Source organism: Embiotoca jacksoni, unplaced genomic scaffold (genome assembly GCF_022577435.1).
Source record: "Embiotoca jacksoni isolate LCO1_2020_lvr unplaced genomic scaffold, fEmbJac1.0.p SCAF_59, whole genome shotgun sequence".
Lineage (NCBI taxonomy): Eukaryota > Metazoa > Chordata > Actinopteri > Embiotocidae > Embiotoca > Embiotoca jacksoni.
The window spans coordinates 722,247-746,528 of NW_027185413.1; the positions used below are offsets into that span (position 1 = coordinate 722,247).

Sequence of the window (24,282 nt, forward strand, 5' to 3'; positions counted from 1 at the left end):
TGGTAATAAGCGGTTTCACAGGTCTTCCTTACAGAGCAGCTAACGGGGCAATTATGTTTGCAGATATTTGGTCATTAATAAAAGAAAACATTGAGACTGACATTTCCATGTGGGCCTTCAGCGGTAGCTGCACACTGCGCGGCGCACTGCGCGGCCACATGGCCGAGGAAACACGACTTCACACCGGAGGTTCAACATGCAGCATTTTCCGACACATCAAAGGCGTTTGTTTTGCAGTTGGAAATGACTTTGCAAAAGTGAAGTGGAGACAAAAGGTGGCGCGTGTCGGAGGAGTGGGGAAGGTGGACGTGTTTATGTGCAGCTCATTAAAGAAGCTGTCACGAAGCATTCAGACATAAACAACATGAAACGCTGGTGTTGAGTGATGACTGCACATCAAGGCAGCGCTGACTTTATTTCAAACACATTATTAGAATCTAAAAATAAGAAAATCTTCATGGTTGCTGTTGCCCAGAGTCCTTTCATCTGCCAAAAAAACACATTAATACAAAGAGATACAGAGCGAGAGATACGCCTCTCTTCATCATCATCATCATCATCATTAACACTAAAACAAAACTGGATTTGATTAAAAGAAAAACAACATTAAAACACAGACAACCCAGCAACACTTATAGTTTCTTAAATAGCCTCTGTGCACAGAGAAGTAGAGATGACAAAGGAGACCATGCAACCCAATCAAGCTTTCTCATTAGCACTTCACACACTCACACACAGTTTGGATCCAAATCAATATCACCAACAGACATATGCCAGGAGGAGGAGCACTTTTCTTTACTTTTGTTTCAACAATTCTTTGACATTTCATTATTTCAAGGATTAAAATACACTGGGTTTCTTCTTTGATGGTACACGGTGACGCCTGCCTGGTTGAAGAGGACGCAAACAGCTCCGGGTGTCGTCCTGTTTGTCTGCAGCTCAACGATGCAGCGTGAATTCATCATTATCGCCGTCTGCAGAGTCGCTGTACGTTCAGTGTCTCTGCAGACGGCTCCAGACTTCATTCTGCATCAAATCAAAGGTTTATGGAATCAAAATAAAACGCGTGGTATTTGGTTATTAACATTTCGTGTTGTGCTGCGTTCTTCTGGCTTTGGCTGGAGGACACAACAACTATGAGGTCAAAGGGAGAAAACAAATCAATTGGCTTTAAATCGACCACTCAAACCTTTGTTACAACATTTTACTTTTGGAGCTGACGGTAAAACACCATCTTTACAAAATGAGAAAGGAGATATGAAAGTTTTAGAGCAGACAGGAAATGAGAGAAAGGTTGGAGTATATATATTTACAGCTGTGAGCGGGACCGGCTGGGAAACACTCTCAATTCAAATCTTCAAATCAGCAGTAAACGATCAGTAGAAAAGAAACAGCCCACAACAAAAGTTCTGGTCGGGTCTTAACACTGTTGTACCGTCAAGAGATAAAAGGAATACCGGACTGCTGCTCGGATTTAAGTGCCGAACTCAGGTCTGGTTCAGATTGAGGTGGTCTGTCGGTACACTGGGTTTCGGGTCGGAGCAGCCGGGTCTGACCTGGTCCGGTCCGGTCTGGTCTGGTTTGGTCTGGTGAGGTCCGGTCTATTCCGGTCTGGTCTGGTCTGGTGAGGTCCGGTCTATTCTGGTCTGGTGAGGTCCGGTCTATTCTGGTCTGGTCTGGTCTTGTCTGGTGAGGTCCGGTCTATTCTGGTCTGGTCTGGTGAGGTCCAGTCTGTTCTGGTGAGGTCCAGTCTGTTCTGGTCTGGTCTGGTGAGGTCCGGTCTATTCTGGTCTGGTCTGTTGAGGTCCGGTCTATTCTGGTCTGGTCTGGTGAGGTCCAGTCTGTTCTGGTCTGGTCTGGTGAGGTCCAGTCTGTTCTGGTTTGGTCTGGTCTGGTCTGGTTTGGTCTGGTGAGGTCCAGTCTGTTCTGGTCTGGTCTGGTCTGATGAGGTCCAGTCTGTTCTGGTTTGGTCTGGTCTGGTCTGGTTTGGTCTGGTGAGGTCCAGTCTGTTCTGGTTTGGTCCAGTCTGTTCTGGTTTGGTCTGGTCTGGTCTGATGAGGTCCAGTCTGTTCTGGTTTGGTCTGGTCTGGTCTGGTTTGGTCTGGTGAGGTCCAGTCTGTTCTGGTCTGGTCTGGTTTGGTCTGGTGAGGTCCAGTCTGTTCTGGTGAGGTCTGGTCTGATGAGGTCCAGTCTGTTCTGGTTTGGTCTGGTCTGGTCTGGTGAGGTCCAGTCTGTTCTGGTCTGGTCTGGTCTGGTTTGGTCTGGTGAGGTCCGGTCTGTTCTGGTCTGGTCTGGTTTGGTCAGGTGAGGTCCAGTCTGTTCTGGTTTGGTCTGGTCTGGTCTGGTTTGGTCTGGTGAGGTCCAGTCTGTTCTGGTGAGGTCTGGTCTGGTGAGGTCCAGTCTGTTCTGGTTTGGTCTGGTCTGGTCTGGTGAGGTCTGGTGAGGTCCAGTCTGTTCTGGTTTGGTCTGGTCTGGTCTGGTTTGGTCTGGTGAGGTCCAGTCTGTTCTGGTGAGGTCTGGTCTGGTGAGGTCCAGTCTGTTCTGGTTTGGTCTGGTCTGGTGAGGTCTGGTGAGGTCCAGTCTGTTCTGGTCTGGTCTGGTCTGATGAGGTCCAGTCTGTTCTGGTTTGGTCTGGTCTGGTCTGGTGAGGTCCAGTCTGTTCTGGTGAGGTCTGGTGAGGTCCAGTCTGTTCTGGTCTGGTCTGGTCTGGTGAGGTCCGGTCTATTCTGGTCTTGTCTGGTCTGTTCTGGTCCGGGCGGAGACGCGGCTGGAGGTGGAGCAGACGTTTGGTGTCTCTTCAGGAGATTAACTCAGATACAGAGGTTTGTCTCTCTGAAGACTTCTGGAAGAAGACAGGAAATAAAGAAATGAGGTTAGACACCTAAATACATGATGCCAGACACATGATACATGATCGGCGGTTCGTATCCACTTACGGATATCAGGAGTTCTGTGGTCTTTATGAATTGTACGACACTCAAAGAGGATCAAATACTGATTTGCATGAAATTGTCTGTTATAATTGGAAATTATGATGAAGTGTATGTTGAGTTCACACCAACAAATGGACCAATTATATAAACCTCTTTATGATCGTAGTTCAGCGGATTTAAATGTTGAGTCTTCAATGTTTATGCAAAATACTGCTTTTCCATTGTTCATACTTAATGTTTATATAATAAATAAAGATGCATTAGGTAGATTTATTCACAGTCAGAATTCAAATGGACCAATCGAAGGAGCAGAGACATCAATCAGCCTCACAGTCAACAGGCTTTATCACTTTTTCGTGTGCTGGTGTGGAGACAAATTCAACGGAGAAAACATCCAACCGGCGCGAAGCAACGAGGAAACTGGAACCTTCCTCACTCAAATAAAGTCAGGAGGTGAAAATGAATGAGATGAAATGAATAAAGTCATCTCGTGTGGTGAACTGGAGACGCAGCGCCACCTGCTGTTTAACTCCACAACAACCAAGCTGCTGATGTTTTCATCCCAGGAGGAAATGAAACATTGATTCACATTTTCTTTTGCAAGGTTTTTCAACATCTTGTTTATATTGGAAGGAAACTGAGCTGATGACAGAAGGGGGAAGTCCCAAAGGTGGTGCTGGACACTTTCTAAAAAAAAACCTTCTTTGTGACACCATTATTTTGTGAAGAGACAAAAACATTCTCTTTGAAATATTTAGCAGGTAACAGAACGAATGGGTCAGAAACATCCCGGGCTTCACAACAGAACAATCATTTGGGGGAAAACTCGGACGTGAACATTTTGTTTGTTTGAAAATGAACCCTGACTGTACAAGCACTCAGGTGGGTGTGGTCTCCTCCACCTGTAACCACACCCACCAGTGATGTCACAGCATCCTGGAGCACGATGCGGGAGGTGGAAGTCGGACCGGTACGTACCCGCCGCCGTGATAATCAGCGCTCCAGTCCAGAGAGGGGTGGTGGTTCGGTGTGTGCCGACCCAGCTGGTGGTAGTCCACTGATGATGACATCACCGCTCCGCTATTCAGCATGCCTCCTCCCATTTGCTGGTAGTCAGACTGGAGGGAGGGGGGGTAGCCCTGCAATTAGAAAAGGAAAAGATCTTTACTGTAATTTGTCTGGAGAGAAAACGCAGCGGAGTGTGAACACAAAGAAAAGTGAAAGGACACGAAGGGTTTCTGTTTCTGAGGACGCAACAACCTCAACACACGACGCCCCAAAAACACCAGCAGCTGAGTTCCAGAGACTCCAGAGGATCAGAGCTCCTGCAGTGACATTGAACGCCTCGCGTGCTGGTGATTGGTGGATTTTATAGGCCGAGCTGTTCAGTAAAACTGGATAAAGTTTTGTAGCCTGCTGCTCCGACTGTCGCTCACAGATTCACTTTTCTACGCTTTAAAAGCCGCCTGGATGCAGCCGCTCTAAAGGGCGGACCAATCAGAGACCAGTGTCGGTGGTTAACCGCTTTTGTCCCGTCCCTCCTTCACTGGGATTGGACGGCGAGTGCATCACTAATATTTCTCAACTCTCACTGACTACAGAAATAATAAATCATTCAGCGCAGAATAAACGCTCAACACCTCGTCAGGCTGCTGCAGTTCATAAAACAACTTCAAAAACATTCTGTACTCAGGAAAAATGTCTTTGATGGACGCGGTAGGTCGCTGCAGCGGTGGCAGAGTGTCGGACGGTTTCAGCGCGAGCTGATTGGTTAAAATGAACCCGAGGTCGACGCCCAGTAGGAAGGAAGGACCGCAAACGAGAGACGCGTATTCACGCAGCAGGCCGGGAGACTAGATGTGTGTGAGCAGATCGAGAGACGTGAAGCAGAGATGCTGCATGCTGGTGCTGGTTCTGATCCGGCCCTCTGATTGGACCTGCTCATCACACGGTCGGCAGTTGGAGCAGCGAAGGTTCTTTAAAAACAACTTTCCTCCTTGAAATCAAACACCAATAAAAAGAGGTCTGTGGTGCCGGCATTAGTTCCCTGAGGAGTTTCCTCCAGCGCTCCGGTGATCGCTGTGTACCTCCAGAGGTTCGGCACAGCAGCCTTTTTAACAGGGCTGGCTCAGTGGCTCCGCCTACTTCCATCGACGGCTCTTAATTATCGACGGCTCTTAATTATCGACGGCTCTTAAGTCGTATCAGGTCATATTACTGGAGAACGTGGAGAAAAAGGGAAATCATTCAGACGGCATGCCTGAAAAGTGTCATAGAGACGGCTTGAATGGCGGCAAGTTCACTTCCTCCTTCAGCCTGAATGAGTCCACAGACAGCTGATGGCTTTCAAACAGCAGTCAGATGCTCTTCTTCAGGAGGAGGATGAAGAGGAGGAGGAGGAGGAGGATCAACGGGGTGAAAGGATCAGTCACAGGTTCATCAGCACTCATTACACATCTGACTCTCTTTAATGATTTCATCATCTGGCAGGAGGAGGAGGAGGAGGATGAAGAGAAAGTGGGAGGATGATGATGAAGGAGGATGAAGAGGAGGAGGAGGAGGAAGGAGGATGAAGAGGAGGAGGAGGAAAGAGTGAAGATGAAAAGGTAAGAGGAGGAGGTGAGCATGTCTCTAACTGTAAGATATTGGAGTGAGGTGAGTGGACGAGTGTTAAATTGTGTGTGCGTGTGTGTGTGTGTGTGTGTGTGTGTGTGTGTGTGTGTGTGTGTGTGTGTGTGTGTGTGTGTGTGTAAGAGTGAGTGAGTGAGTGTGTGTGTGTGTGTGTGTGTGTGTGTGTGTGTGTGTGTAAGAGTGAGTGAGTGTGTGTGTGTGTGTGTGTGTGTGTGTGTGTGTGTGTGTGTGTGAGGGTCTGAAAGGGAAGTTAATCTGAGTGTTGTGAGTGAAAGAGGAGAAAGAGGAGGACAGCAGGTGGTTGGGTTCTCCTCCCCCTCCTCCCTCCCCTCCTCTACCTCACCTATTCATCTATTGTTGAGCAAATTCTTCTCCTTCACTCCTTCACAAAGACCCCATCTGCCTCTTTTGTCTCTCCCTCTCTCCCCCTCTCTCCCCCCCTCTCCCCTCCCCCATCAGCTCTCACTCTTCACCCGGAGGAAGGAAAAGTTTGGAGCTCTGTCACTGTGTCCTCCTTTTTTTACTTCACTTCTTCTTTCTTTCTGTTTGTTTGCTCTTTCTCTACAAACATGCCCAATGGAGGAGAGAATGCACAATAAAAAGAGGGATGAAACGGGAAGAGAGAATCTATCGCCCCATCATAACTGTTCTGGAGGAGATATCTGGATTTAACTTAATTCATAGCAGATCCTCCTCTTCATCATAAAACTGCTAAGAGTCACCAACAGGGTCACATGAAGAGGTAGAGGGCTGATTGACAGGCCTGATCATATTACGGTTAGTTAAACAGTGACAAACACAAGGAGAGGTAAATTACCCAATTTAACTTTTCCAAAACTTCACTGTTACAAATAAGTTGTTTATTGTGTTTCTGTAGCATCTAAACTATTTATTTATTTACAGTCTCCATTTCAACCGTCCAAAGAGCAAAGAACAGAGTTAAAAAACTAGAGTGGTCATCACCACAGACTGGATGTAAAAGTGTTCATAGTGTCTGATCCAGAAGTGTCTTCAGCTGCAATACCAGCGAGTGCCACTAGAGGTCGGCTCCAAAAAGCCTCCGGCTCCATAGACTCCCATTCAACTTCTCTCATCAAATCCAAAGTGAATAAAATGTGTCCATCAGTTATCTCGGTGTTGTTAGCTAAAGTCACTCCTTCTTATTAGTTTTCTGGAGGTCCATCTGAAAATAATCCCTCATTCATTAGAAAAGAAGATTCAAGAAGACCTGTTTTTGGGGGCGTGTCTGTTTGATTGACAGGCCTGTGGTGCAGTCAGGTTACAGCTATTGGTGGGCGGGACGTAGTATCGTCAGGTTTCCGATCAGATCGGTCAGATCCACTTAGCTCCGCCCCCAGCTTGTCCAAATATGGTCACTTCCTGCTCCAGACCAAATCCTTTACCTCGAGGAAATGTGTGTGTGTGTGTGTGTGTGTGTGTGTGTGTGTGTGTGTGTAAATGGAAAAAAATTGATGTCACATCCAGTACCAATACCTGTGTCCTACTTCCATACAGTAGAAAAGGTTTTCACATTGGAGGAGACAAAATTAATGATACGAGTCACTACGTAAACCAATAGGATGCTTGACTTGAAACACTACTGTCCCACAATGCACTGCAGTCAGGAAATACCATAAATAAAGGTGGTTTATCATTATTTTTGTGTTTTTCTTTCGAGTCGTAAACTTATTATATGATTAAAGTTATAAAATGTGGTGAACTGGATAAAAACGCTCATCAGCCTTCAGCCTGCTCTGAGTTTTACTTCCACTAAGCTTGTTCTGATTGGCTCAGCTTCCAGAAACCGTCCAACCAGAACACGCCACTGGGAGGGAGGCCTTAAAGAAGCCAAGCTGATTCACACAGGCTGAACTGAGTTTTCTGAAGTCCGGAGGCCTGGAAACGTGCGTGAAGTCTCCTTCAAATATCCAGGAATCAAACCATCGTTCAAGAGTTTCCAAATCAACTCTCATCACGTCAACTGAATCACTGTTTTCTGTTGACAACAACACAGGATGAGAGCAGGACAACCTCTTCACTACTCATACCGGATCTGGTCTCACAACGGCCTCTCTGACAGACGGAGACGCAGGGCAGAGTGACTCAGAGCAGCGCGACTCACTCCTCTCTGCTTCGCTGCTGAATGGATGAACTACGATGAACTACTTTAAACCCACTGCTGATACGACCTCCTCTCCTCCACCGGATTGACCTCGAGCTGACGTCACCAGAGCAACTGAACTCTGACCAGGACGCACAATTCGTATTCCTCCAACTGTTTGGAGATCTGATGTCTGATGTTTTCACATCACAGGTGATGAAGAAAGGCATGAAAATATGTGATCGCAATAATCAAAGCAAATTCAACTAAACTCCACCATATTTACAAGAGCTTGCAAATGTTTTTAATTCCTGCGATAAATGTCGTCATCAGAATCTGTGCTGAAAGTATTAACAACATAAAGTAAATATTTTCTAACAAAACTGACTTTACTAACAAAAATAACTCCTCATTTCCAACCAGAAAGTCTCTGCTCCTGTTTTCATCACCAAATAAAACTCTGGAGGAAACAGGAACAAGAGGAGAACCAGGAAGTGACGGGGTTTGTGGGAAATTTGGTTTTCACATAAAATTTTTCTAATTAAATGTTTATTATCACAGGAAGTGATTACACATTTATTACTTTATCAGGTAGTGATAATCCCCTCCCCCCCCCAAAAAAAACCCACCCCAAAACCCTGCATTGTTCTTTCTCAACTTACGCATGAAGGCTGAGAAAATCTGCCACAAAATCAGTTTTGATTGCAACAATAACAAAAATGAGCCTGAAATAAACATGTTTAACATCACTTTGATGTGTGATGGACATGACTGGGAACAAGTTTATGGAAAAGATTTACAGTTGGACCGACGCGGTAGATGAACAAACAGACTTCAGCCTGACGTGATGATGTGATCCTGACCTGCGTGATGGCCGGGGAGTGGGTCATTCCCAGGGAGTGTCCGCTGATCTGCTGGTGCTGGTGGTGCTGGTGGTGCTGGTGGTGCTGGTGGTGCTGATGGTGCTGATGGTGCTGATGGTGTTGATGGTGCGGACTGTGCAGCCCTCCCAGGTGCGCCTGGCTGTGGAGGGGGGGGCTGACCTGGAGAGGAGGGGTGGATGCCGCCGCCACGCTGCCCAGGGACAGGCCTCCCTGGTGGGGGACGCCGGCCCGCGGCACGGTCACTCTGGAGGACAGCGCCTGGAGCTGGGGATGGATCTGGGGGTGAGGAGGGGGGAGGTGGGGGCCGAGCCCGGGGCTGGAGGCGTGGGACGGGTGTGATGGGTGGGGGTACGACATGTACATGCCCGGGTGCTGAGGGGGAGTGAGGGGGTGGGGGTGGGAGGACGGATGGTGGACTGGGTGACCTGGGTAGACTGAAGGTTTGGGGGTAAACATTGAGGTAGAAGAGGAGGAGGAGGAAGAGGAGGAGGAGGAGAGGGGGGGCTTCATCTCTGATGGGTCACTGTAACTCTGGAGAAGAAGAAGAACACAAACAGGGAGTCAGTCTCCACAACGACCGTTTACTCAGGAGAGGAAACAGTTTAACACACACCTTAAAGGAACAGTGTGTGTGTGTGTGTGTGTGTGTGTGTGTGTGTGTTACCTGTGAGACCAGACTAGCTCTGTAGGCAGCCAGTTGTTTCAGATATTCCTTCTTCGCCGTCTCTGTCTTCTTCTTGTACAACTAAAACACAAACATGAGATCGACACAGTGAACCATAGTCAAAGTTTGCAACATCAACTGTGACTTTAAATAACAGGATTAAACTCTATTTGATCTTCATAATGACGCAACATTTCCTTCAGTTGACACATTTATATAATAACCCAACCATTATAATGAAACCCTGAAGCAGCCGCTGAATCTAAACACTTAACTTCAGCTGACATGATGACAATGACTCTCTACACTTCTGAGCTGATGTTTCCTCACTAATCAGTTGATTCCTGTCAGAGGTGATGTCACCACCTGCTGCCCTCCTCCTTCAGCTCCTATTTTCTTCCTTTGGTTTTACTGAATAGGACCAAAATGCTGTTTATTCTCACGGTGATAAGAGTCTGCAGTAATGTGTGTCTGTGTGAAGCTGCATGTAAACACAGCGCTGATATGAGCCCGATTGTAATAAGTGATTGCGGTGAGAGATGAGAAGTTCAGGGTTCAGTTCTCTGGAACGTCTCTACCACATTTTATAGCGGTCCAAACCTTTGCTGGGACATTTCACTCTGGTCAAGTAATCATTAAAGTCAGACGGATTGATCCTGTGGGGACCATAAATGTCTGAACAAATGTTGGGCCAATCCATCGATAATATTTAAAAGGCGAAGTGAAAACCTCGACATGCTGGAGGGACCAGCGGCGGTTTGAGTTCATCCTCATTAGTTTTAGCAGGAAACTTAAAGTATTTTAAATTGGAAATTTTAAGATTCCCAGGATTTTTCTGAAGAAAATGTCATCATCAGAATCTGTGCTGAAAGTATTAACGACATGAAGTAAGTCTTTTCAAACAAAACTCTCTTTATTACCAACAATAACTCCTCATTTACAATCAGAAAGTCTCTGCTGCTGTTTTCATCACCGAATAAAACTCTTTTCACCGGAGAAACAGGAACAAGAGAAACAGGAAGTGACGTGGTTTGTGGGAAATGTGTTCTTCACATTAAAATGATGTGATTAAATGTTTGTGATCAAAGGAAGTGATTCCATATTACTGGATGTTAAATGAGTTTTCTCCACACGTCCAGTTGTCAGAGACGTCTCTTTGTTTGTTTCATCCAGCAGGTCTATGTGCTGAATGAACATGAATTAAACAGCATCTAAAGCTCTTATTTTGACAGCTGATGGAGTCCTTGTTTCTGGAAAGATATGCAGCTTCTAGGATTCATTTTTATAATGTTTATCTCCACGGTTCTCGAAGTTCAATAAATATATAAAACAAGATTATAACAAAAATATTTCTGTGATGTGCAGCAGGATTATTATTACAGGAAGTGACTACAGATTTATTACTTTATCAGGTAGTGTTTAAAAAAAAAAAAAAAAAAAAAAAAAAAAAAAAAAATCAAATTTTTCTCAACTTTTTCCTAATTCCTGAGATTTGATGCGAAAATTCCATCACAATTTCTTGGAAAATCAGTTTTGATCACAACAATCACCAAAAAAATCCAGGAGGGACTGATGAACTCCATTCTCTTGTTCTATAATCTTTATTTCGTCCCAAAGTTAAACCCCCTCAGCAGTAGTGACACAGAAGGACCTACCTGTTTCTGCTCCTCTCCCAGGCCGTCCCACATGGAGGCCACGATCTTGGACACCTCCCCGAAGGTGGCGTTGGGGTTCTGGGCCTTGATGTTGGCCTGGGTGTCCCTGAAGAACAAGGCGTAGGCAGACACGGGCTTCACCGGCTCATTGGGGTCCTTTCGCTTCTTCTTTTTTGGTGTTTTGGGTTTCTTGGAGATGTCCATCGCTGCCGGTCGTTTCTCTCCCTGTCGAAAAGAACGGAGCAGGATGAGAGGGACCCCAGTAGGATCATACTGCATGAAGAGAGGAGTCAGGAGGGGTGAATAAAGGGATAAAGGGGATTGGAGGGAGTTCAGCTCGGCAGAAAAAAATAGCATCTAAAGTGTAACATGTTGGAGAGTAAATAGAGGATCATTTAAAAAAACAAACTATTTTTCTCTTTGTAATCTCTGAGCCTTGTCACCCTTTCACACCTCTAGTCATGTCTTTGATGACTAGTTTTTTGATCAGTCAACCACAGAGATGAACTCTGGGAAACTCCCCACCAGTCAGCAGAACTGAGGAGCGGTTAAAAACCGTCCACGTTACAAAGCGATCATTTCTCCTTGACGCCGCAGGGAAAGCGATGCATCAGCAAGAGTCTCCGCGGCATCTGTGCTGCTCACAACCTTTCTGACAGCACACACAACCCAAAAAATAGAGATGTGCAGTCTGTCTGGAGTTACAAATGAGAAGTATGGATGTAAAAAACTCATTGAAACACTTCATTATCTGTGCTAAGCTACGCTAGTCATTCAGTCAGCCACAGCTGGTCAGATGAACCTGCAGAAATGTCAAATTTACTGTAAAATTAAAGAAATATAAGGATTAAAATATGAGGAATAAAATGTACAACAATAAATGAATAACCAATATATTTCACTTGGGATTAAATGGACCAGTTCTTTTATAGAAAATCATTTAGAAATGAACAACTACTTATTAACTACACAGCTAACAGCACAACTTTCTCTCTATTTGCAGGTAATTAGCACCAAATTATAAATTACAGCCAATTATAAAAATTACAAATAAACGATACAAACATTTACATTAACTACAGCTGAAACAAATTTATTGTGTATCAGAAAGGACTCGTGTGCGTTTACGGTGTAATTCTGATTTTCAGCTTTATTCTTGTGTATTAAATAGAGATAATGTTTGTATGATGTTTTATGCACAGCTGCGTTTACTCCACCGCCCACACGTTTTACAGCTCGGAGAAATGTTTCTCTACTAAACACGATTAAAATAAAAATCACCCAAAAATCAAATGACTCCTTCATATGGAGTTTTTGGAAGACTTCGGAAATCTCTTGTCCTTTTCCTTCATGTTATTAAAAAGAAACCCAACAAAGAGAGGACGTCTCTAACCGTGACATCTCGTCTGGCCGACGCTGATGGACGTCTGTGTTCAACTATATTATGTAGTTTTAGGCCTCGTTGGATGTTATTGCTCATGCAGGAGAAAACAAGTATAAAATATATACTGTACATATTTATAAGAAAATCCAGAGAAACAAAAAAGGAGATCAGGAACAAAACAGAAGTTAAATGATGCATGTTTCTGTAACTACATTTTCTTTTGACACCGATTCCCTTAAAAACTCATACACAACTTCACCGAGTTATTTAACACAACAAAGACAGCAGATGAATAATTTGATGACAGGTTTTAGAACAGTACTCGCCAAAGTACAAAAATATGATGGAAACCCAGCAGCAAAACCTGACACAGAATATAATCATGTCAAAATATTGTGTTTTTCATTCATAAAATGTAATGTATTAAATTATTACGACCTGGACGGATGGACACCTTAATTTAACCAATGAAAAAGGCTTTTAGCTGAAACCAGCACTTTGCTGCTGTCGTGTGAAGTAGTGAAAAGGGTTAGAAAAGTTCGACTCAGCTGCTTCATCACAACTGTCTTCATCTGTTTTATAACACACAGATAAAAAAACAACCCACCAGCTGCAGTCACATTCTCATTTATGAGACGTCATCATCTCTAAAAGTGGCGTATTTAGGATTTCATCACTCACAGGAAGAAGTGGATGAAATATGAAAAAACTAAGTTGTAAAACATAGTTTCTGAGCTTTTGAATCATCCCCACATTGTGCACTTTTGAATCTAAATGAAAAACTCTTTATAGTTTGTAAATACTTTAGTGGAGCTATATTTTATCCGTATTAGATTTTCCATTTTACGATTAATTATAGTTTATTTTGGATCCCTTTGCTTCCTTAAAGCACTTTAAATTATTTGCGTTTGACATACAGATTAACCTCCATTTTCAGATATGCATCTTACATTTTATTGTTTTTGCTGTTGTTGTCATTTACATTTTGTTGTTGTTTGTTTCCATTATTTTAAAGTGGAAGTATTATTTCTGTATGTAAACATTATTTGGTGGAGACTTGAAATCAGCCCAGTGGCTTTTTTGCCTCGTACACGATTAAAAATGTCACAATTTGTGCAAAATAAAGAATCTAAAATAATTTTTTTTTGTTTTTTTGTTGCATATCCTTGCTTAAGACTAGTCAATTTTCTTTGTCCTTCCTGAAGCCAGCATTGCCTGAATACCGGTTTATGACAAACTGGGTAAATATTATTCAGCAGCACAGTGATGGTTTCATTTCCCCAGAATATGAACCATTTGGTGCAGAAACTCGTTTCAGTGTGAAAAAGCGAACAGGGAGATGATTTCTATGTAGTTGATATGCAGGGAGAACGGGTGTATTATGACACATAACATTACCATAATAACCCTCCACTGTCTACACACACACACACACACACACACACACACACAGCAGGAAAAATGGCTGTTACAACCCTGCTAGATATGACTCGTACAAACAGGAGATACTGTGTGTGTGTGTCTCCTGTCTGTACGAGTCATATCTAGCAGGGTTGTAATGGCCATTTTTCCTACTGTGTGTGTGTGTGTGTGTGTGTGTGTGTGTGTGTGTGTGTGTGTGTGTGTGTGTGTGTGTGTGTGTGTGCATGCGTGTTGTTTTTACCCTGAGTCCATCATCATTGTCGTCCTCGTGTGCTGAACTGGAAGGAGACGGTGTGGCGGATTTACTTCCAGGAGGTGAGGGGGAATTGTGGGTAACGGAGTTCCCACTCAGCCCCAGCTGGGATTGGTTGATGGTGGACAACTGGCTTTGTTGGCTCATGCCCGATTGGCTCCTGGGTCCCAGCGCCGCTTCGATCGGCTGCTGGCTGCTGGTAAACCGAGAATCCGAGTTCACCATCTGCTGCATCTGTGCAGAGACAGCGAGAGATGAAGAGTCAGGACTGTGTTCATCATCCACATTTATCTACTGAACATCACAATCTGCAGTTGGGTTTTCTTTACATTGCTTCTTTTATTCAACAAGGAGCTTCATTACCTCCATTGAAAGCTATTTAGTCCCATTAACTCCTGTAGATTATCCCAGAACAACTCCACCTCAGTTGGTCAGCGTCTGAGTTTAAGACGACGCCCTTTATGAGCGGTGTCATTTAGAAACAGCACCTTGGCTGAGGTAACCGAAACCCACAAAACCACCAGCAAGTCATTCCCTCCTGAGTTTTCTCATCGATGCAGTGACATTGCTGAGAGCTTGTTTTATATTTATGGCCAATAAGTGGTATGTCCTCCACCTGTCAGATCTATTCAGGTGTGTCCTCTTCAGTACCAGTGTTGGACATCGTCAAACCAACAACCATACATCAATACATTGTTGATATATTCCAGCATGTGTGTGTGATGGCTGCTAACATCTTTACCACCTATATTGATCATTATTTGATAATAGCCTCCACTATGACAGGCCGTAGTTTCATCATTACCATTATCAGTATTATTTTAAGAGATCGTTGTGATTATTTAGAACAAATATTAATTCGGTCTGAATAAATTGGTCTTCACATTGTTTTATTTAGAAAATCTAATTTCATTGAACCATTAAAGTCAGTTGGCTATAAATTCTTTAATTAAACTAAATAAGTCACATTGAGATCTTTTCCCATGGAATAAGCTGTAAAGAGGCTGAACAGCTGTCTGACACCAATTTAAAGAAGAATGATGTTTTCCAGCCTCCAAGCAAACCAACAGGTGGGAATAACAGAACAGATTTCACTCAGGAAAATTCTTCAGGACGCAGACTAATAAATTAGCAAAATAAAATGACCAAAATAGCGCAAAAAGAAAAACAACAAAGGCAATAGACGTGCTGCCCCAACCCTGTTGAGTCCATTTAACATGGCTCAGCCTGGTACAACCTTCACCTCAACCATCCTCTAATGTGTTCAATGCTGTGCAATAAATGTAGTCAAGTGTTTGGTCGACTGTTAACTTTCCCTCATGCTTTTTTCTTTGGCTACATCATTAGAGTTGGAGGAGAGGTGCGTTAAGTTTTAATCTGTGGTGTTGAGGACGACCCTCAGATCAGATCAGCTCCACATTTGAATGACAAGCTCGTCAGATTTGTTTTGAATTCTCAATAAAATAGATTCTCTGCTGTACATATAAATAAACAGATATGTGATGAAGGTAATAAGGCTGCGCCTGCTTGTACAATGTTGTCCTGGAATTAAAAAGAATAACCTTTATAATAATAGACATGGAGCGCTGTTTAACGGACCCTGACAACCATTTTACCAAAGTCCAACACTCTTGTCATCTTATCATATATCATATACATTGTTCGTTATTAAATTTAATGTCTTTAAAATCTGAGATAAGAATTATTTGATGTCCAGCTTGTATGAGCAAACACACTGAATTTCACATCAGTCAACAAACAATTGTTTAACGCTGCAATAATTAATCATTTTATAACAAAGGGTCAAATAAATAAGTGTGAGGTGACAAGATATATATATACACATATATATATATATATATACACATATATGTATATATATATATATACATATAAATATATATATACACACACATATATATACATACATGCATATGTACACATACATATATATACACATACATATACACACACACACACATGTATGCTGCTTTAAATGTCACTGAGACGGCTCCTGGTTTTTCCTCAAATGAGGTTTGTATCTTCGTTTGAATCTTATTGGACTATAACTGGACCCGCAGTACATAAGATGCTCATGTAACAGTCTGACCTCTGAAACACTGTCTGCCTCTGCTTGGCAGGGTTTAAACAGCGCGCAGCGGTCCGGGATTCACTAATAATGAAATCTGATAGTAACCGTGGCAACAGGCAATACAGGTCTGAGAGAAGATGGAATCAGAAGTCATTTAAAACATAAATCCCCGCTCACGAGTCAGTGCATCGGTGGTGATTTTAAAATCGGAGAAGTTCCTGCAGAACTTTATCTGGAGGAGGCGCCGAGTCGGCAGACTGAATACAGCTGGGTTTGTTCCCTCGTGCATCCAGGACATCAGGAATTTATCAGAAATAGGTTTACGACAGAGTATAAAGTGGCCACAAAGCCCGGTCAACACTTTTACTGTCATGAATCCATAATGTGTGTTTTAAAGTAAATGTCTCAGATGAGGAAGGAAATGGAATAAAATGCTAGAAAATGATTTCTATGGAACATTATGTTTTACAATCTTAAATGAAGTAAAGGACATCATTAATGTTGCCATGTTAAAGCCATGTCAAAACATTTTAAATACTATTTTAGGGAGTTTTGGACAAATGGAAGGACTTTTGGTGTCATATTTCTATGTTTGAACCCGGAGGTATGATTGGCTTCCACCGACTGGCGTCGCCAAAGAGTGAGCAGTCTCGTAGTGAGTCAGCCATCAGTGGTATTCTGTCCACTTCTCAGGAAAACAAAAGTGAACAATGCAGTGTGGGAACTTTGACACCTGCCATCACAAACATGAAGACGGGACTCGGAGGATGGCGTGTTTAGAGTTTCCCCTTCGTAAGCATCGAACACTAGCGGATGTGGTGCGGAGTCGGTGCCCCTCCTGGGAACACATCACCTGAGCGGAGTTACTAACAGCAGCCTCTGAACGCGCTGTGGTATTTAGATGGAGCGCAGTGACATTTCTCTCACATGGGGAGAGGTTTCAGAAGAAGAGGAGCTGCGGTTTGGCAATGGCTCCATAAAACGTCGTATTAGCAAACAGTCAAAATATCACGAGGTCGTGATCTTCCAGAACGGTTTGACTGTGTGCCGAATTTATTTGAAAGCCAGATTCATGTACATTAAACTGTTTAAACAGGAATTGTTGGAGCTCCTGACAAAACAAAACAAAACAGATTTAAATAAACATATCCAAATTATCTACTAGAAAACAAAATTACATTTTAAGATTCAAACTATTGTCAAAACATTATGCAACTTATTACTATTATTATTATGACTGCTTGTCTTACAGATTTTAAACTGCCAGATTGAAACTGGTTGCTCAACAAAATTGAAAATGTAAAGAATGGAAAGGAGGTATTTAATTTCCTGTTAACTGGCACAGGAGATCACGACAGGCCTAAGAATGATCACGATATAAAAACAGTTTCACAACTCAAAGGTATTACCAGTGGAAAGACTTTCTGATGATGGCCAAAGAGAGCAGCAGAGGGGAAACCCCTGGAGGCCGAGAGGAGACCGACTATTACTCTGCTGTCTTCACACGTGGTTAATGATGGGATTTCAATATGAATGTATATGATAGCGGTTTTTCCTCTAGAAGTTTTTCATATTTGTATGCTAGAAATGCAGAAAAACACACCAACCAAATAATAGTTTACCTGAATGACTGTTTATGATGTGTTTTTGGTTATCAATAATTGAAGTTAATAAAGTAGTTGAAGGGATTCTCTTTTTAAACCAAATCACTGAACAACGGGAGTTAAAAACAGGACACGTTTTACTGTTGTTCAGTTTGGTAGGTATAAGTTGATCATCCTAAATCTAACATCAAATATTAACATGAAACACTGAATAATGCAATAGTTTCACCTACAGTACTTGTAACTTGTTTTTGAATAGCCCTATAGAAATAAAGTTATTATTATTAGTATTATTACAGTGTTCTTATCATTTTGAATGCTTTCTGTTTCATTATGAACTCTTCAGTCGCCTCATAGGTTTTGTCTCCATTTAGTTTCTCCTCTGGACCTTTTGACCACGTGATCGTCACCAGGAGCTGCAGTTTGCTAGCTTGTCTTGAAATTTGAGTTTCTATGTCGTAGAAAGTGTGCAGTTTGTGGACATCATCACTCTGATTTACAGACAAGGAGATATGAGAAACTGATCAGGGTTACGAAATAGCTTGAGAAGGAGTGAAACTGAAAACACTGTCAACACCAAACTGTATTCATATCAAAGAGTTATAATATTTTAAGGAGGACTGCAACTAACAATCCATTTTATTATAGGTCCATTTTATGCAGTCGGTCCTTCTGACTGGGCGTCAACCTCCGGTTCATTTTAACCAATCAGCTCGCGCCAAACCGGCCGACACTCTGCCCCCGCTGCAGCTACAGCTTATTTTGTAAATGGTTTTAATGATCGGCAGCAGCTTGACCAGGTTCTGACCGCTTATTCTGCGCTGAACGCTTCACGTGTGACCATTTTCTTTCCAGTCAATAACAGTTGAAAAATATTAGCACTGCACTCGTCACTGTCACCAGCTGTCCAATCACAGTGAAGGAGGGGCGGGGCAAACGCGGTCAACCACTGACACACGGGTTGCTGATTGGCGGCGGTACAAACACTGATATGAGCCGAGTTCCCAGACTAAGAAATATAACTGACTTGATCACATCAGCAGACATTCTCACATTAACACAATATTAATGGATTGTAAACTTGGAATAAAAGGTGGAGTCTCACTGAAGATATTGTTGTGTTGCCTAAAACTAGTCATGTATTTGTCTTTAGTGCTCTTTTTTTTTCTTCATACATTTCAAATCACACAAACGTGTTTCAAACAACCTGCTGTTGGAAATTTAACCCACCACAGACAGAAGTTTCTCCGTGTTACATTAGAACAGGAGAGACAAAAGACGTAAACGTCACAGATTATGAGTCGTAATCAAATTACAATCAAATCAGCAGCAGAGGAGCAATAACTTCTGTCATCTGATCGTTTCAGTCAGTCTTCAATCAGACGGCAGCGAACTGTGAAACCAGAGCGGTCCAACATCTCAGTACTAACTGCAACCGAGTAGTCTGTCCTCCTCTAGCAATAACACACACACACACACACACACACACACACACACACACACACACACAGAGTCAGCCCCATCCCTCCCCCCCACCACCCCCAACCCACCCCGATTAGGCTGAACTGGGCATGGTTGCTAGGCAACCATAATTCATGGGCTGGCAGTAAATGTATGTTAGCATGGAAACATAAATGTGAAGTAGAGAGAGGGAAAAAAAAAAGTAGGACTGAGACGGACACAGATGGAGAAACAGAAATAAAGATCTCCTTTGTTGTAGTGAACACAGGTTAATCACAAATAAAAGAACAGAGGGGAAATTGGAATTTTGAATTGTGGTCTTTAATAGTCATTCTTCTAATGTTGTTTCAACCTAATATTATAGCAGGCCGTTTAATATGGAGATGGAGGCAACACACCGAGACACCGAGGGATGAAGAGTGGGAGGTGAGAAAGTTTCATTCTTAATGAGAACCAGGAGCAACCTTTATTACAGACGCTGACATCGGCGCACCTCCGGCAGCCCTGTGAACACACAGTTTCTATGACAGTGGAGGTAACTACAAGCCCCGGGTCTAACTTTCATTTTACTGAATGACACATTCAGCAACATCTGAATGTCACAGCTAAAAGCAAGATTTTCACTTTACCGTGAAACGAAGACTTAAAATATGAAGCAAATGTCAGATTGACCAGCTTCCATGATTGGCCTTCAAATAACGCTGCCCCAGGCCGTATCCTATTTCACACACTTAAACTGAATAAAATAGCACAGAACACAGTGGAAATACACCTGCAGCCTGAAGACGCACACGGACTCTCAATTTCCCTCCAATACGTAAAGTCAAAGTACACTTGAGCCACAAGACGGAAACAAACCGGTGATCCGCTCTGAAGTCTGTCCTCTGAGGAACAAACACAGTTCAGGGTGTCGGGGAGCAGCAGCTGCTCGGCCGGACTTCAACACAGCTTCACTTATTTCAGTAGTGGAAAGTTTTTACGGGGATAAAAGTGTCAAAAACGTTAGAGACAATCCCAGTTTTAGTGAAATATGACTAAATGCAGCGCTGCAGCAGCTCTTGAACACATTTGGACAGTCAGACGGTCCCTGCAGGAAATAATTAATGCAAATTCAAGCAAACTCCACAATATTTGCAGGAGCTTGCAATTTTTTAAAATTCTGGCGGTTTTTCAGCCAAAAAGTTTTAACGACATGAAGTCTTTTCAAACAAAACTGACTTTATTAACAACAATAACTCCTCATTTCCAACCAGAAAGGCTCTGCTCCCGTTTTCATCACCAAGTAAAAGAAATCGGAACAAGAGGAGAAACAGGAAGTGACGTGGTTTGTGGGAAATGTGTTCTTCACATTAAAATGATGTGATTAAATGTTTGTGATCAAAGGAAGTGATTCCATATTACTGGATGTTAAATGAGTTTTCTCCACACGTCCAGCTGTCAGAGACGTCTCTTTGTTGGTTTCATCCAGCAGGTCTATGTGCTGAATGAATATGAATTAAACAGCATCTAAAGCTCTTATTTTGACAGCTGATGGAGTACTTGTTTCTATATTAGTCAGAGTTTTTTGTCCCCATTGTTCTTTAAGTTCAATAAATAAATAAAAAATAGAGCTAATATATTTCTGTGATGCGCAGCATGGTTATTATCACAGGAAGTGATTACATAATTATTCCTTTATCAGGTAGTGCTTAATTATTTTTTTTTTCTCTCAACTTGCAATTTTTGGCAATTCCTGCAATTTTACTGAAAAAACTCAATTAAAACTCCACAAATTACGCTGCAATTTTTGAGAAAATGCGACACAAAAACATTTTTGATCGCAACAACCACAAAAAAAACTCCTGAAGGACAGTTTAGAAACTATCAGCAAACTTCAACGAGCTCGTTTAAAAAAATGTGGGATAAACTAGAGCTTCAGAAAAACAACTCGAAATATAAACTTTGAAAATAAAAATAGGTCGTCACTTGAAAAAGTATAAATCCCTCTGAATGGCAACTAAAGAAATAGTTCAAATAGTCAAAGTTAGTGGAACGTACACGTTGTGAATGAGATTAACTCCACTTGTGATTTCTCTGCTGTGAGTTTGAGGTTGTGACTTTCTGCATCCACTTTAAAGTACTTTGAAGCAGTTATAAGTAAAGGCAAAAAAAAAGGTCAAACGTGGGTTGTTTGCACTATTCAGAGCACCGATGTCTCGGTCTTCCACCCTCCGCGGCTCTGTGTATTGACAAAGCTCAGAAATGACTGAGAACAGACCGCCGAGCCAGAAGAAGGTTGGACCGAATAATTGTGAGTCAAATCAAGAAAAACAGCAGCAAGGGTCGATTCAGAGATCAACAAGAACTACCAGAAACACTCAGCTCACAGTTCAAACCAACATTTGATGAGACTCAGAAAGTTTCTGGGTCAGGAATCATTGCTGAGCTAAAACTTTGACCTCAGACGGTTGCAATGAGAAACAGAAAAGAAGTTCAGTCAATTTTTCCTCACTAAATACATCAAGAACCAAATTGTTAAATTCATGAAGGAGCGGCTCCATTTTTAATAAAAGCAACTTGAAATTCTTCGGCAGTAATTCAGTTTTAACTTCAATCCAACTTGTAAAATGAAAATGAGATTAAATGAAAGAAGAAACTGACTGACAGACTGAAATATGAGTTTAATTTAAGATTCAAATGAACTAAAAAATAGATTCTATATTTTTTTCGAATACTTATGGACAAAGTTCAAAACATTGTAATGATGTTTAATTAATTATTTTTACTTGGAGGAAAAATTGATAAAAAAAAATAAAATTAAAAAAAAAAATCTAAAATTGTGCTTTCCATTTGTGTCTATGAGGAACAGTCACACATGGACTTCCTGCTTTGGTATCAGACTTCAAACTGAATGACTGAATGTGCAGCCAGTCAGAGAATTGAGACGGAGCCGACCGCTCCTTCAGGAAAAACTGATTATTAATGACAACAAAGTGTTTGATAGAAACCGGTTTGATTCATCGCTCCATCTCCGTGTTTGGAGTTCGGAGCCTCACAGCTGTACACTGTGTTAAAAAGTAGAGTAAAAGTCATGTTTTAAAATGTCATATGGAGGCCAACAACCACGGATTACTTTCAGTATCAAGCACATCATGATAGCTATTCTCCATCTTTTCCCACCTCCTTGACCCCCCCCCCTCCACCCTCTCCTCCTTCCACCAAGCCACTTTGTCAACGACTTTACTAAAAAGATAGATGACATACGCTCCTCATTTTCAAACCCAGCTTCTATAACTACATGTCCATCATCTTCATCTTCATCCCCTTCACTTTCCTCTTTCACCCCGTCTCCCAATCAAGTTGTTACCATGGTAACCTCCACCCCCCTAACCACCTGCCCCCCCCATCCCATATTCTCCAGTCTATTGCTCCTGACCTTCTTCCTTTTCTCTCCATCTCATCAACTCTTCTCTGTCAACGGTCTGTTTCCTGAACTCTCTGAAGGAGAGAGTGAACCCTCTCCTGAAGAAACCCCCCCTCAACCCGTCTGAAGTAAACAACTACAGACCCGTCTCTCTCCAGGTTCTGGTCCAGGCTCTGGTCATCTCACGTCTGGACTACTGTAACAGGTCTACCTGTTAGTACCATCCGACCTCTGCAGCTCATCCAGAATGCAGCAGCTCGACTGGTCTTTAACCTCCCGAAATTCACTCACACTACTCCACTCCTCCTCCTCCTCTTCCTCCTCCGCTCCCTTCACTGGTTACCAGTAGCTGCCCGCATCCGTCTCAAAACATTGGTACTTGCGTACCGTGCTGCGAACAGATCAGGTCCAGTCTACATCCAGGTCATGGTCCAACCCTACATACCAGCCCCTCCCTCCACTCTGCTTCTACCAATCGGCTTGTTGCTCCTCACTGAGCTAAACACTACTAAATCATGACTGTTTGCTGTCCCGGCTCCTAAATGGTAGAATGAGCTCCCCACCGACATCAGAAACTCTGAACATCTTCCACCACAAACTAAAAACACACCTCTTCTGACTTTACCTTGAACAGTAGAACTTTAGTATCTTAAGATGGAACTTACTGATAGAACTTTGTAGTTTGGCTTTCTGGAAGAAATTGTATTTTCTTGATTCTTGTTGTTCTGTTTTTGTACCCTCATGGTTGAAATGAACTTATTGTAAGTCGCTTTGGATAAAAGAGTCAGATAAATGAAATGTAATGATAGAAGCAGTAAATTAGTGCTGAAACCAAGTGGCATCCATCAGTGATGTCATCAACCATCAGTGATGTCATCAAGCATCAGTGATGTCATCGTCGGTTTGTGAACATTATGAATCCTCCAGTTCAGATTCTGTCCGTCACCATCTTGCTAGTTCGGAGCGGTTTGGAGCAGGAAGTGACCATATTTGGACGAGCTGGGGGAGGAGCCAGCGGTGGATCTGACCAATCCGATCGGAAACCTGACGATACTACGTCCCGCCCACCGATAGCTGTAACCTGACTGCACCACAGGCCTGTCAATCAAACAGACACGCCCCCAAAAACAGGTCTTCTTGAATCTTCTTTTCTAATGAATGAGGGATTATTTTCAGATGGACCTCCAGAAAACTAATAAGAAGGAGTGACTTTAGCTAACAACACCGAGATAACTGATGGACACATTTTATTCACTTTGGATTTGATGAGAGAAGTTGAATGGGAGTCTATGGAGCCGGAGGCTTTTTGGAGCCGACCTCTAGTGGCACTCGCTGGTATTGCAGCTGAAGACACTTCTGCATTGGAACCATTTTTGAGACCCAGAAACTACGAACACTTTTATATCCAGTCTGTGGCTGAAACATACTGTAACTTTTTAATTAGTACAGGAGTTGCAACTTCAGTTTTTGGATGAACCACATTAACCCCGTACACCCTGGAGATCCCTGTACATGAAGTAAGCCACATATCTGTTAAGAAAACACAACCTTCACCATTTTGTAAAAACGTGGCCGTCTGGTTCTATTATGATTAAAATAGATGTTGCATTGTTGTGCTTTATTTCTGTTGACTTGAGGTTTTATAGAGTTGCAGCTTTATTAAGGATTTTTAAAACAGTTTCAATAACATCAGTGTTTACGGACTCATTGTTACACAGCTGTTATTTACACTGTAAATTAGCTTTGACAAAGCAGAATTAAAAATATATGTTTATCTAAAAAACAGCCCCAGGTT

General features: G+C 42.5%; 1 protein-coding gene across 1 annotated transcript in view; it reads right to left on the reverse strand.

The window, feature by feature from the left end:
- Positions 1–378: 378 nt before the first annotated feature.
- Positions 379–24,282, reverse strand: part of tox (thymocyte selection-associated high mobility group box) — a 54,791-nt gene continuing 30,887 nt past the window's right edge. The window contains 6 exon segments of the mRNA XM_069173271.1: positions 379–2,842; positions 3,912–4,072; positions 8,529–9,080; positions 9,214–9,294; positions 10,869–11,093; positions 13,916–14,161. Of these exon segments, the coding sequence (XP_069029372.1) occupies positions 2,806–2,842; positions 3,912–4,072; positions 8,529–9,080; positions 9,214–9,294; positions 10,869–11,093; positions 13,916–14,161 (1,302 nt within the window). The 3' untranslated portion in view covers positions 379–2,805.